The sequence below is a fragment of the Gossypium raimondii genome, chromosome 6 (assembly GCF_025698545.1).
Source record: "Gossypium raimondii isolate GPD5lz chromosome 6, ASM2569854v1, whole genome shotgun sequence".
Classification (NCBI taxonomy): Eukaryota; Viridiplantae; Streptophyta; class Magnoliopsida; order Malvales; family Malvaceae; genus Gossypium; species Gossypium raimondii.
Window position 1 is genome coordinate 54,947,822 of NC_068570.1, and position 13,768 is coordinate 54,961,589.

The 13,768-nt window shown below is 31.3% G+C and overlaps 1 protein-coding gene, 1 long non-coding RNA gene and 1 other non-coding gene across 3 annotated transcripts; 1 reads left to right on the top strand and 2 right to left on the bottom strand.

Moving 5' to 3' along the window:
- Positions 1 to 1,400: 1,400 nt before the first annotated feature.
- On the bottom strand, positions 1,401 to 2,314 carry LOC128041820 (uncharacterized). Its single transcript, XR_008196687.1, has 2 exons — positions 2,045 to 2,314; positions 1,401 to 1,780 (listed from the first exon to the last, which is right to left on the bottom strand). It is a non-coding gene; the product is annotated as an uncharacterized LOC128041820 (long non-coding RNA).
- A 7,541-nt stretch (positions 2,315 to 9,855) lies between these two features.
- LOC105774773 (uncharacterized) lies at positions 9,856 to 11,606 on the bottom strand. The gene is made up of 2 exons (XM_012597351.2): positions 10,189 to 11,606; positions 9,856 to 10,027 (listed from the first exon to the last, which is right to left on the bottom strand). Exons 1-2 carry the CDS (start codon positions 11,536 to 11,538, stop codon positions 9,995 to 9,997), a joined length of 1,383 nt encoding a protein of 460 aa, XP_012452805.1. The 5' UTR covers positions 11,539 to 11,606; the 3' UTR covers positions 9,856 to 9,994.
- Positions 11,607 to 13,292: 1,686 nt separating this feature from the next.
- On the top strand, positions 13,293 to 13,364 carry TRNAH-GUG (transfer RNA histidin (anticodon GUG)). The gene has a single exon. It is a non-coding gene; the product is annotated as a tRNA-His (tRNA).
- The last annotated feature ends 404 nt before the right edge of the window (positions 13,365 to 13,768 follow it).

A 13,768-nucleotide genomic window follows, 5' to 3' on the forward strand; every position in this document is an offset into this window, starting at 1 on the left:
ATGGGCCTTCCAACAATTCAAGGAGGCTATTTGTCAGGCACCAGTATCGACTTTACCTGATTTTTAGAAAACTTTCTGTGTGGAGACTGATGCTAGTGGCTTGGGAGTTGGGGCAGTACTACAGCAACAAGGGAAGCCAATAGCCTTTTTCAGCAAGGCTTTGGGCATAAAACATCAGGCCCTGTCTAATTATGACAAGGAAATGCTAGTAGTTCTCCTAACAGATAAGATGTGGCATCTGCACTTGGTGGGAAGACACTTTATGAATAAGAGAGATCATCGGAGTTTGAAGTTTCTCTCAGAACAACAAGCAATCATTCCTTTTTAGCAGAAATGGGTAGCCAAGATATTGGCATATTACTATTCCATTGTTTATTGAAATGGATCTCAAAACACTGTTGTTGATGCTCTATTTAAGAGGCATTGTGAGGGTGAAAGCCAGTTTTTCAGTGTGTAGATACTAGTACCTTATCTTGGTTTGAATTATGAGGAAAAAATCATAGATGCTAGATTACAACAATTGTGTAAAGATTTATAAAACTAATCTCACTCACATTCTAACTACTCTTGGGATGAGAGTTCTTAGAAAGAAGGGAAAAATAGTCGTGGGAAACCAGTTGGAACTGAGGAAGGCCATCTTTAATCTTTTTCATAGAGAGGCAACTGGTAGCTATTCAGGAATACATACTGCTAGACAAAGAATAACATGATTTCTCTATTGGAATGGTATCTTTAAAAATGTCAAAACATGGGTGAGAGAGTGTCAAAAGTGAAAAAGTGACAATACTGCTTATCATGACTTACTACAGCTATTGGCCATTCTTAATAAGGCATGGGTTGTCATCAGCATGAATTTTGAGGATGGTGTACCCTTGTCCAAAGGCAAGACCACCATTCTAGTGATAGTGGACAGAGTGACCAAATATGGTCACTTCATTGCTTTGAAACATCCTTACACTGTTGCAATTATGGCTCATCCTTACCCTATCAATCAACCCAATGTCTCCAGCCTTGCACAATACTTGGTTGAGCGCCTTAACAATGATGTTAAAAAGAAACAAAGATAGGGAGAATCCTTAGTGGAGACCTCGCTTGATAAAGAATCAATTTTTTGGGGAATCGTTCACTAAAATTGAAATTGGCGCAATGGAGACTAAAGCCTAAATCCAAACCTGCCAACAAATCCCAAATACTATTTTCCTCATAAGAAAATCAAGGAAGAACAAATCTATATGATTGTATGCCTTCTGAAAATTTTCCTTAAAGATCAATCCCGAGAAGACGCTTCTCTTCCTAGAGTCTAACTTCATTAGCTATAAGTGAGTAGTTAAAGATTTGATACACTTTAATAAAATCGAATTGATTTTTACCAAAAATCTCTTCCATGTGCCTGGATAATCTAGCATCCATAACCTTTGCTACTATTTTATAGATAACCCCTTGAAAACTGTTATTTTCTTCTTCAATATCCATTATTTAAATATAGCTCAAAGCACAATTTTTGATCAAGGATTTCCTTTGATACTGTAAAGCCCAAATTTAGCCCGGGCCCAATATGGCCCCAAAGCCTAAATAAAATAAACCCACTCCTTTTACAAACCTAACCTACACCTAACAGCCCAACTAAAAACCTAAAGCCTAAACGGCCCAACCCTTAAAATGTTTCAGAAACCCTAAACTCTCCTAAACCCGAGTGCTGTCGCCCTAGCCTGTCCCTAGCCTCTGCCGTCGCCTGTCACCACCACCTATGCCTATCACCGGCCATCCTCGCGTTTGACACCTGCAAAACGAAGCCACACGCAACAGCAGAAAAGCCAAATAGTAAAGAGACAAAAAATAGAAACAAACGGTCTTGTAATTCGGTTATAAAAAAGCCACAGCATCTCTTTGTAATTTTTTACACACATTATTAAATCGGAAAGCAGAAACTGAAATTTTAAGGTTGAGATTCACTGTTTTCTTTTCGTATTTTGTTTACCTTTATTTATTTTTTTGTGACTCATTTTAAAATAATCAGCAAGGAAAATAGAAGTGAAAAACGCACTTGAATAGGCTCTTTGACCCGCCGTCGATGGTCCGTTGCCGTCGGCGGATTCAGGCTCAGGGGAGGGCAAAAAACCTTTTCTTTCCTTCGGCTCTCCGTCCCGAAGTTCTAGCCGTTGAACGCGCTTCATAGCGCTGGTCAGAAACGACTTCGCGCAGCGCCAACCACTGGATACGGAGGCGCTATGGCGGCGGCACGGTCCACTGATCGAAGAGGGTGAGGGGAGATGAGAGAAAAGAGGAGTTTAAGTTTTCTTTTTTTTTTGACAGAAATGAGGGTTTTTGTAAAAAAAAAATTGTGATTTTATAGTGTAATAAAACAACGCCGTTTCAACAGGCCTCCCCAGGCGCCAGAACGGCATCGTTTTAGGGAGGCCGACCCGCGACCTGACCAGCTTGGGGGGAGATCCGCGTGTTTTCTGAAAGTGGGAAAATATCCATTTCAGTCCTTCCGCCTTTTCTGTTTTATTATTTTGGTTCCATTTTGTTTTTTTTTCTTCTTTTAAATTTGCCCCACGATTTTATTTGTGTGTCATTGTGGCCCTCCGATAAAATGTTGCGCAAGGTGCCTGGAACATTTGCTCTTTCGCTCCCTGATATTTTCAGTACGTTGCGAATTAGTCCTTTATGCCTTTTTGCAATTTCTGATTATGCCCCTTTAATTTCATTTTGATTTCAATCACGCCCTTGACCTTTTATCCCCAATTTTTTTATATATATTTTTTCTCTAAATTGTATTAGTATTTTTTTTGTTGTCGTTATTTAGGATTTTCTTTTATGTATTATTTACTTTTAAGCTGTTTTAGATTTATTATTATTTATTTCAAGTTTTTATATATGTTATTCATTTCGAATATATGTATACCATTTTAAATTTATATGTACTATGTAATTTAAATTGTTTATTTCAAAACTGTTTTATTTTTGTTTATTTTAAGTTTCTATACATTAAGTACTTGATATATTATTTTATTTTTGTTTATTTTGTTTATTTCTTATGTTAAAATATATTATATATGCTAATTATTTTAAAATTGTTTTGTACCTTTTTCAACTCTACTATTTTTTAAAAATGTTTTATTTATTATCCATTTTAAGATTTTTTATATATATTCCTTATTTTACGCTTTTATATGTACATATGCATTATTTATTTTAAAATTTTTCATATATAATATTTTTAAATTGTTTTGTATATAGTTGATTTTAAATTTCGTTTTACATTATTTATTTAAAACTCATTTATTATCATTTTAAATTTGTTCTACATTTTATTTATTTTAATTTGCTCTATACTACTCATCTTGACATTGTTATATATGTTATTTAATTTATTCGTTTTTGATTATTAATGCTAGTCTTTAAGTAATGTATGTTGTGTGCTTATTGTCATTATGTGTACTATGAATTGTTTATTCGTATTTTAATATTATTGTCATTCATCAACGTAACCATTTATTCATACATCAAATTTAACATTACATCAATTTTTACCTAAATTCGTAAAAAAAAAAAGTAAAATTTTAGAAATAAAGGCAATACTCGATACTTGGGATCTTCGAGAGGATTGAGTCCTAACGTGTTGGGTTCCAATTTTCTTCGTTGAACCTAAATAATCGAGAATGCTCTTTAATCAAAAAACATAAATAAAAAGCTCATTATCGGGAATTCAATATGTTGTGTCCTAACGCATTGGATACACGTTTTCTCGAGACAATGATTTTTCAAAAAATAATAAAGGCAATATTCCGTATTTGGAAATTCGAGAGATCGTGCCCTAACTTACTGGCTTTCGATTTTTCTCGCGTTAAACCTAAATAGTCGAATATCCTTTTAAAATTGAAATAAATGAGGTTTAAATAAAAAATAAAAGGCAAGCTTACTCTCAAAAATACGAGGTGTCGTGTCCTAACTTACTGAATGTGACATTTTGTTACTTCGAGATAAGGAGACATTTTCCATTTTGATTTATTCAAGTAATTTTAAAATGACACAATATAAAGAGGGATCGTATTTTTAAATTCTTTTCGAGTTTTTAATTTTCGACACCAAGATATTAAGTAATCAACTAGGTACCAATTTTGGGCGTTACGAGGGTCCTAATTCTTTCTCGTACGTAACTGACTCCCGAACCCGTTTTCTAAATTTCGTAGACCAAAATCGTTGTTTTGATAAAATCAAATCGTTTATTAAAAACAATCATTTTCTAAGGTGACCCGATCACACCTCATCAAAAAGGATTGGTGGCGACTCCCATTTTTGTTTTCATTTTCAAAATCCAAGTCGACCCCGTTTTTCCCAAAAAATGGTGTCAACAGATACTATCAATTTTTTTTTGTGGAATTGAGGGCTTTTTGAAGACCATGTCATGAGCATGTAACCCCTCTTAAATCATCCCTACCATTAAAAGTCAAAGTATTATAAAGTAAATATATTTTGAGCATTTATGAATTGTTTTGCTTTTATGTATTATTTCACACCTATTTTTCTTCATTCACAAGCTTCATATGTTACTTTATTGAATGAGTTAAAATTTTCTAAATGGAGTGAAAAAGTCAAGTTCCATTTAGGTGTTTTAGATTTTGACTTGAAACTACTAAAAGATAAACCTGCTTCTATTATTGACTCAAGCTACGAGGAAGAGATGTTGTATGTTAAACAATGAGAATGATCAAATAGATTGAGCATTATCTTTTTACTATTGACTATGCTAACAACATTAATACTACAATTCTACAAATTGAAAGCATGAATCCTTTTTAGTGCAGTTCATATTGAACTTCCTACCTTCAAATTATGAATTACTTCAAATTAACTATAACACCGTTAAAAATAAGTGAGATGTTAATGAAATTGGCTAGTAAGCTCGTTCAGGAGGAAGTAAGATTAAAGAGTCAAGGAAGTAATTCCATTAATCTTGTGGGTCAAAGAGTTGAAAAAGGACTTAAGGCAAAGCCAACAAATTCAAGAAGAAGAAAAACACGCTTGTCAATGTCTCTAATGGTGATAAAAAGGAATGGATGATAGATAAGTGTCACTTTTGTAAGAAAGTAGGACCTTATAAAAATGATTGCTAAAATCATAAAACTTGATTTGAAAATAAAGGTAATTTTTATACTTCTGTATATTTCGAATCAAACTTAATTAAAGTTCCTAATAATACTTGGGGATTTGATTTTGGTAGTACTACTCTTGTATCCAACATGATGCAAGGATTCATTTTGGCCCAAACCACAAACATAACTAAAGATTTCCTATATATGGGGAACCGTATGAAGGCTGCGATAGAAGACATAGGGATTTATCATTTAGACATATTTCAAACTCTTTATATACCTTCAGTTTTTAGGAACCTTATATCTATTTCAAAATTGATGCTTCTGAGATTTAATGTTAAGCTTGGATATGGTTGTTTCAGTTTATTTAAGAATAATATTGTTCTAGGTTCTTGAAACCTTTTTGGTGATTTATATAAATTGAAACTTGATAATGTTTTTGCAGTATTCTTACTCATTGATCATTCCAATGTTGGAATTAAGCGTAGTATGTTAAATGAAAATTTTGCTTACTTATGGCATAAACGATCGGGTCATGTATCCAAAGAAAGGCTAGAAAGATCAGTAAAGAATGAAATTCTACTAAATGCAAATTTTATCGACCTTAGTGTATGTGTGTATTACATTAAAAGAAAGCGAATAGAACATATTAAGAAAGATGCCACAAGAAATATTCAACTTCTAGAGATAATACACACTAATATATGTGGGCCTTTTGATGTTCCATATAATAATAGAAAAATTATTTTATCACCTTTATTGATGATTTTCATGAACATAAATTTATGTGTATGTTTTATGAAAAAAAGAGACAAAAGCTTAAAAGCTTCATGAACACAATTTATTGTGCATACTTGTATGGAATTTTCACCGTATATGTTTAGTATGAAATGATTTTGTTGTGGACAATCTTATTGTTTATATATGGGATGATTTCCTTGTTTACTTTGAATTTGTTGAATGATGAATTTTTATTTGTGAAGTTTATTGATAAGTAATTTGTATAATTGATGAATATTTTATATTTGAAATTTATTTAATCTATTTTTTAATACTTGTATATATTTTCATATACATGTATTAATAAATCCAAAATGATACATTGAAACAGACTGGTATTGGTACATGCCAGTTTCAGTAGAAACATGATGTACCCATTGCTTTAAATCTTCGATTCTAAGCATAAATCTAAAAAAAACAATCTTTTATTCTTTTCCTGGGTGTTGTTTCATAAACAAAAAGACTAAGTGCTAAAATTTAAGTGTTAAAAATTAAGAATTGAATTTAAATTATCAAATTTATATAATATGCTAATTAAATTAATTGCTGAATATAATTAGATTGTTGAATATATATCAATTTTATACTACGATTTACTTTATTTTACATTTTCATCCTTATTATTTAAAACATTTTACATTATTTCATAGAATTAAAGAATATTAGAATTACTATAACCGAATCGGGGTTGTTGTTATGGTCATAAATATTAGAATTAAAAATAAAATTTAATATATATTGGGGTTAAATAGATTAACATGATGATAATTTGATTGTTATTGTATAAAAATATGATAATTTATTTTGATTTATGTGAAGTAATAATTTTAGTTCTTGTGAGACACTTATTTAATACGGATTCAAACCTATTAATATTATAATTTAATAGTCTTTCTCACATTTAATTTAATGGTAGTTGTTTGTATATGCACCCTTTGCTTGTTCACAAATCACTTACACAATTATTATTATATAATCATTTTATTATATAATACATACATAAATTATTATATTTATTTAATATAAAATAAAGTGATTTTTTTTAAATGTGTACATCTGAATCACAATCAAAGTTTATGTCTAGTTTTGTGATTTATCCCTTAATATGATATACATATATCTAAACCATACTTAAAACTCTTGACCGAGTTAGTGATTGTGTTGGTTTCACGAGTCAACTAAATATCAAATTTGATATTTTAGAAATTATTCATCCATGTAAGGCTACTTTAAAAATACAAGGAAAATGTATATTAAATTGAATTTTAAGCATGAAAATAACTAATGATGTACATTGATAAGACACCTAATCCACATACATTTATTTTTATTTTAATTAATTTTGAATATGAATTTTACTTAATTTGGTATTTATTCGTTCATTTTCTATGTAGATATAATTATTATTTAACGTGTTTGAAAACGAGTGAATATGTGAATTACACAAAATATTTGACACAAGAATTCAATTTGATTAGGACTATTTTACTATTATTTCTATTAAAACTTTTTATAAGTTATTATTATTATTTTAAATAGTTATTATTATTTTAGAGGTATTTATGGACTGGGCCGAGCTCAACTATACATTTAGGCTCGTTTGGTAGGACCAGGTCTAGCCCGAAAAATGGGCCTAAAATTTTGCCCAATTCTAACCCGGATAAAAATGTTAAAACCCGGGTCCGTCCCGTATTAATTTTTTATATAATTTTTAAATATATATAATAAATCAAAAATACTAAAAACATCAAAATAAATGTTTCCCAACAAATTTTAAAAAATATGTATACTTAAATAACACTAACATATATGTAACTTAACAAGCAAATGCCTTTAAAATAATAACAAAATTAACAATAAAATAAGTTTTATACAATATCCAAACGATAACAATAAAATAGTAGCAACATAATATTAAAATAGTAACAAAATAAGAAGAAAACAACAAGAAAATAAAAAATAATTTTTTGTCCTTTAGTAAATTTGAGTCGAGTTAAGCCTGGGCAAAAAATATATTACCTTCGGCCTGACCTATTTTTTAAACAGACCTTAATTTTTGCCCTAACCTACTTTTCAGACCTATATTTTTACTATAGCGGCCAAATCCCTTTTAGTTTTAATTTATATATAAAAATTAGGTTTGAGAGGAGGGGGCGGCGCACAACCAACCCCTTTACCCTTTTAGGTTTTATATAGTCAGATAAAATTAGGGGAGGCGTACAGCCACCCAAAAAAATACCCATTGTTACGTTTATTTTTATTTTCTTTGAATAAAATTTCTTTTTTACATATTTCCTTTTTATTGTTCTTCAATTTTATGAAGTCATTTGATGTTGTTCTAGGTCGGTTTTTTATCCAGTTTTCGGAATTGTGGGACTCAAACTGTATGTAAAATTTTTTATTTTGGTATTTGTTATTTTTTTGATTAAGAGGATAAATATTACCCTCTCAAAAAGTCATATTGACATCAAGTATAAAAAGATTGTTGATTTGATGTTGTACGACTTACAGTTGGAAGAACTGTTACGATTATTTGTCGTATTCGATCTATCAAGGAACACATCAATGTGTCCAATTAAGTGGTTGGTTAAATAACACTCGGATTTAAACAATTCACGTGGTTGAGACTGTTAGTTCGAGTTGTGCCCTTCTAGTTCACAAGACCATCAAAGAGCTAAATTGTGAACGCTTGTTTCGTGGATGTTCGTTCTGTAAGGATTAATTGTTGGTGTTTCTACAATTAATTTATATATGGAAGGGTTGGTAGTTTGAAACATCTTTAATCGATCACTATAACCGATTTACCGGTTGAAGGAGAAGACTTGCTATTAAGGGTTCAAAATCGGAACCAAAATCGATCCTGAATCTAGAATATTGTCACATCGGTTTATTTGATTTTAGTTTATTTTACTACAATTTGATTTCTATTTATTTCTATTATATTTAATTGGATTTAATCTCTTTTTATTTTTCCAAAGAGTTTCGCCTGTCACCCAATTTTAAATGGGGTTAATCCTACTCCTAATACTGCTATTTATTTATAATTTTAAATGGAATCGATCTTATTCCTAATAGTATATATTTATTTACTGTTTAAGCGTAGGAATATTATTTTTAAGGAATTCGATTGAGATTAAAATCTCTTAAAATATATATATATATATAAATTTTTGAAAAAATCCGATGAAATATTTGTGTTGGAAACACAATAAAATAATAAGACATCGTTGAAGGATATAACATTTCAATTGCTTGATCAGAAAAATAAATAACCATAAAAGGATACTTGAGCTGTATTTGACACCAAAGATCATTACAATTCACAAGACATTTACAAGTACATAAACCAAACAAGAAAGACTTAGAAGAACACACAATTCACAAATTATTTGCAAGGAATCCATATATGGACTTCAATAACCAAACAAGAAAGCCAACACTTGTAAACTGTAATGTGAAGTGTTCTGCAACCAACCAAGGTAGGAGTTCTGGGGGCAACGGATCATGAAGTTCCTTCATCTTCCCGTTGTATAAAAGAATAATTAAAACTCTGCCATGTTATACATTCCAGATGAACAATGTAGTCACACCCATTCTTTAAGCACTCAAGAGATAGATCTAGGCAAGGTTGATGACAGACATGACATGCAGAGATCTTCTTGGTGAAAGTCAGTCGGTGTGGATGGCTCCTCATTCTATAGGAACCCCCGAGCTTCATATATGAATGCCTTTTCACAACACATTCACGATGAGCTGAAGTGTTACAAATTGCACAATGGTAAAACCAATGGTTTGGATTTCTAGTTTCTTCACAAATGTCACAGTAAGTGTATTCTGAATAAAGATTATCCTCATGATAGGTGAGTATGAGAGGATGTTCATCATACTCGTGTAGAATCTTGCTGGGAAGCCTAAGGCACCTATTATGCACAGCAAATTTGCAGTCTTTGCATACATATGCTGCATGTAACTGATCTCCACATCCATTGCATTGCCCTTCATATTTGTCATAACGGTAAAGGCGGTGTTTGTGCCCTTGAAATGTGGGAGTATCAGAAATTAGAGCACATGCAAGGCATCTATAACTCTTACAAATATTGCATTTGTAGGCAAAACTAGCATTGAACCAATAGAAGCATCGTGGACACCTGAAAATGTGATTTGAAGTCAAGGTAAGGGGACTTTGGTGACGGTGAAACCAAAGTTTTTTCTTTTTAGGTGCTTCTGCACATGATTTATGGAGAAAGAATTCACATTGTGAACAACAGTAAAATAAAGTTGAGATGGATAGCATGCAACCATCACAAACCTTATGACCCTCAGAATCATTGCTTAGAACCAAGTTATGCTGATGGTTCAAATGCTTTATCTCTGAAGCTATTACAATGTCTTCTCCAAGTTTAGACACTTTGATAACAGCAAACGCCGACTTCTCCTTAAGATCCTCATCCATGTCTTCCAACTCATAGAATGAGAACCAACTATATTCTTGTGCACAATCCGCATGAACAACGTAATTGCAATCAGAACAACAATAAACCCCATGCTGTGCGTTTACCTTTTCAGGGCAAGCTTCACATATCAATGTTTTCATCTCATATTGCCCAAGGATGAAGGTGTGGGAAAGCGGATGACGATGTCGTGGAAATTTGATAATGGGTGGTAATGAAATGCAATTTCCATGGATTGTAAGACTGCATTTATAACAAGTATAAGAAGCACAATTCCCCGTTGTACCACATGCATCACAAATGAATGGGAGTTGCTTCCAGAACAGGGTGAATGGGTGCTCATGGATTTCACCTTTAATAATAGGTGGTGGGGATGCACAATCAACATGAAGCTTAAACTTGCATATGGAACAACAATAAACAAGCCCTTCATCTTGGGTATTTTGACAGATTTGGCAAGGAAGGGATTCTGGATCGAATTTTAGAAAGAGAGGATGGTTACGGTGGCAAAGGTGGTTAATTTTAGTTGGTAGCTCAGCACATGTTATATGAAGGGCAACCTCACAAGGCGAACAACGATAAACAAATCCCTTGAGTTGGGTTTTTTTACACATTTGACAAGGGAGAGGCTTACTATTGAACTGTAAAATTAGAGAGTGCTGGCTATGGAGAAAATGGTTGATTTCAGTAGGTAAATCAACACATTTCTTGTGTAGGAAAATTCCATGGCCAAGATCAAGGTATGCAAAATCTAGCAATCGCTGCCAACATGCAAAACACTTGGCACCCTTCAATTCTTCCGAAAAATTTTCAATAGAGACCAGTGCCTCTTTATGGGGAATATCGTCAAGCTTTCCAAAGCCTTTTTCAGCAATGCTTTTAGAAAGCAAGGCACATTTGATATGAAGGTTAAGGTCACAAGAACAATGATAAACAAACTTGTCAAGTCCTTTGTCACAAAAATCACAAATATTTCTGAATGGTGGACTGACTTGAAGTTTAAGGCTGTGGTTGCAATGAAAGGGGTGATTTATCTCCGAAGGAGCCTCAGCGCACAACTTGTCTAGGTAATATCTGCACTCTACACAGCCGAAGCTTGAGCCTGAAACCAGCTCCCCACATCCCGAGCAATAAGCCTTCTCACTTTCATGGTTCTGCTTTTCAATGAACACAAGTGGATGTTTATGGCTGAAGTGTTGAAGCTCCATATCTCTCTTTCCCTCTCGTTTCGACGAAAGTTTTGTGGGTTAATTAGAAGCAAGGTATGTGGGATTTCGAAGTCCCCTGATTCAAAATTTATACATTGGTTGAGAAGGATATCATTCTGTTTTTTCTATGGAAAAGACATATTTATATACTTTACTTCTTTTAAAAGGAAAAACAGAATCAAACATATGAAATTATACATACAAATCAGGGGTAGAATAGCAAAAGACTTGTGCTTTAAACGTCCCCTTCCACTTGAAAGCAAAATTATATATACATATGTAATTTCTTTAGGACTTCCAAGCTTTTATTAAATATAGGAGGCTACATGTCACTTTATGACATTAGAGGGTTAAATTTTAAACAATTCATAAAATCATAATTTAATCTTTTAAGTTTACAATAAAAAATTTATATTTTATCTCTCATACAAAATTAATTTCATTCCAACCTCTTTAAAAATAATTATTTTGAAAAGATAACTTCAACCAAATTCAAAGCATCAATGGCTTTGGGCATTTTACCTGAGAGATGATCTTGAAGAGATACACAATAGTTAGATTCTTGAAGTAAACAAATTACTTGGAATTGGAACTCCTCCACAAATCCAAATGCTCTAAAATCAAAAGATTATTAAAATTTGTTGGGATTTCACCTATCAAATTGGTTTTCATCATCCATAAATACACCAATTTCTTCGAGAAATCAGATTCTAGAAGTATTTTCTTGGCAGAAAAGCCATTATAAGCCATACCTAGAAGATTGGATTAAATTATATATATAATTTTTATGTCTTTTTATAATAAATTTTATATAAAATTATAATTTTTTTTGAATTTGGACTAAATTGACAAAATGTGTAAACATTGAGGGTTAAATTTATTAAATTTTTCTAAAATCAGGACCAACTTGATAGAATGTGTACCAATCAAAAGACTGCAAACATCAACATTTCGTTCAATGACCAAGGCATTTTAATGGTAGAGTGACTAAAAATGACAAGTGACTAAATTAACAAAAAAAAAATCGGTGACCAAAATAGGAATGCATTAAAACTTGGGTGACTATCTGAGTAGTTTATCCTTTAAATATTTTAGAATTATTATTAAGAAAAATTTTAAAAGTATCAAATTGATATTTTAGGGGCTAAATTGGTTATTAACTTTTTAAATTAACATGCCACGTCATAATGGATGAGTGACAAAAGTGCAACATTTCAATAACTTCAGTGGCAATTATGTAACATTTGAAAATTATGGCTAAAATAAAATTTTAAACAAAATTTAGGGACGATTGGTGTAATTTATCTAATATATAATTTTAAAAATTATAAAAAAATATTGTTTAATTGATACAAAATTTCAATCTCATCATTTTATGGTTCATATTTAAGATTTATGATTGTTTTGTTGAATAAAATCATATTGGAATGTAGTATAGGTTGGTAAAAGATATAAAGAAATATATGCCCATATTCCTTACTTTCTCTTCTATAGATTAAGAAAGTATGTATTCTTAGTCCTTTAAAGCAAATAAAACCATATTCTTTTCTTGCATCTTACCTTTTAAAATTATGAAATTAGGAGCTTTTCTTTGATGCACATATTTTAATTGCTAAATCTACTAAATATTACCTTTTAAGAGTAATTAATTATATTAACCAATAGATTTAATAACATCCATTGAAAAATAAATCAAGTATTCACCTACCACTTAACTTTGGTTATATTTATTGCTTACGGAAAAATGACAACTTGTGGCTGTAGTTTAGTGGTAAGAATTCCACGTTGTGGCCGTGGAGACCTGGGCTCGAATCCCAGCAGCCACAAATCTTTTTATATTTTTTCCATTTTAATTCAAACCAAATCCTAACTTTAAACGCGGCGGTAACAGTTGGCCCATTGTTGAAGTCAGCGGTTAGTAATAGTGTGATTTTAGGGATTTGAATTTGGTAATTAAATCTAATTTTGTCCATGAATTTAGATTTTGTTATAATATTATATATATTATATTTAGGTAATAATTTTATACAATTTTAGAATGTTAGGTTATCACATTTTTATAAAAAAAAAAAATCTAAGTTTAAGTATCATAATGAACATAATTTTGAATCAGAAATTTAAACATAGTAGAGTAACTATAACCATAATTTGACTTAAAACATTTTAAATCAACAAAATCATTTCTCATTTAATTTTGAAAAAAAACTTAATAATTTTAATTACAAGAAAT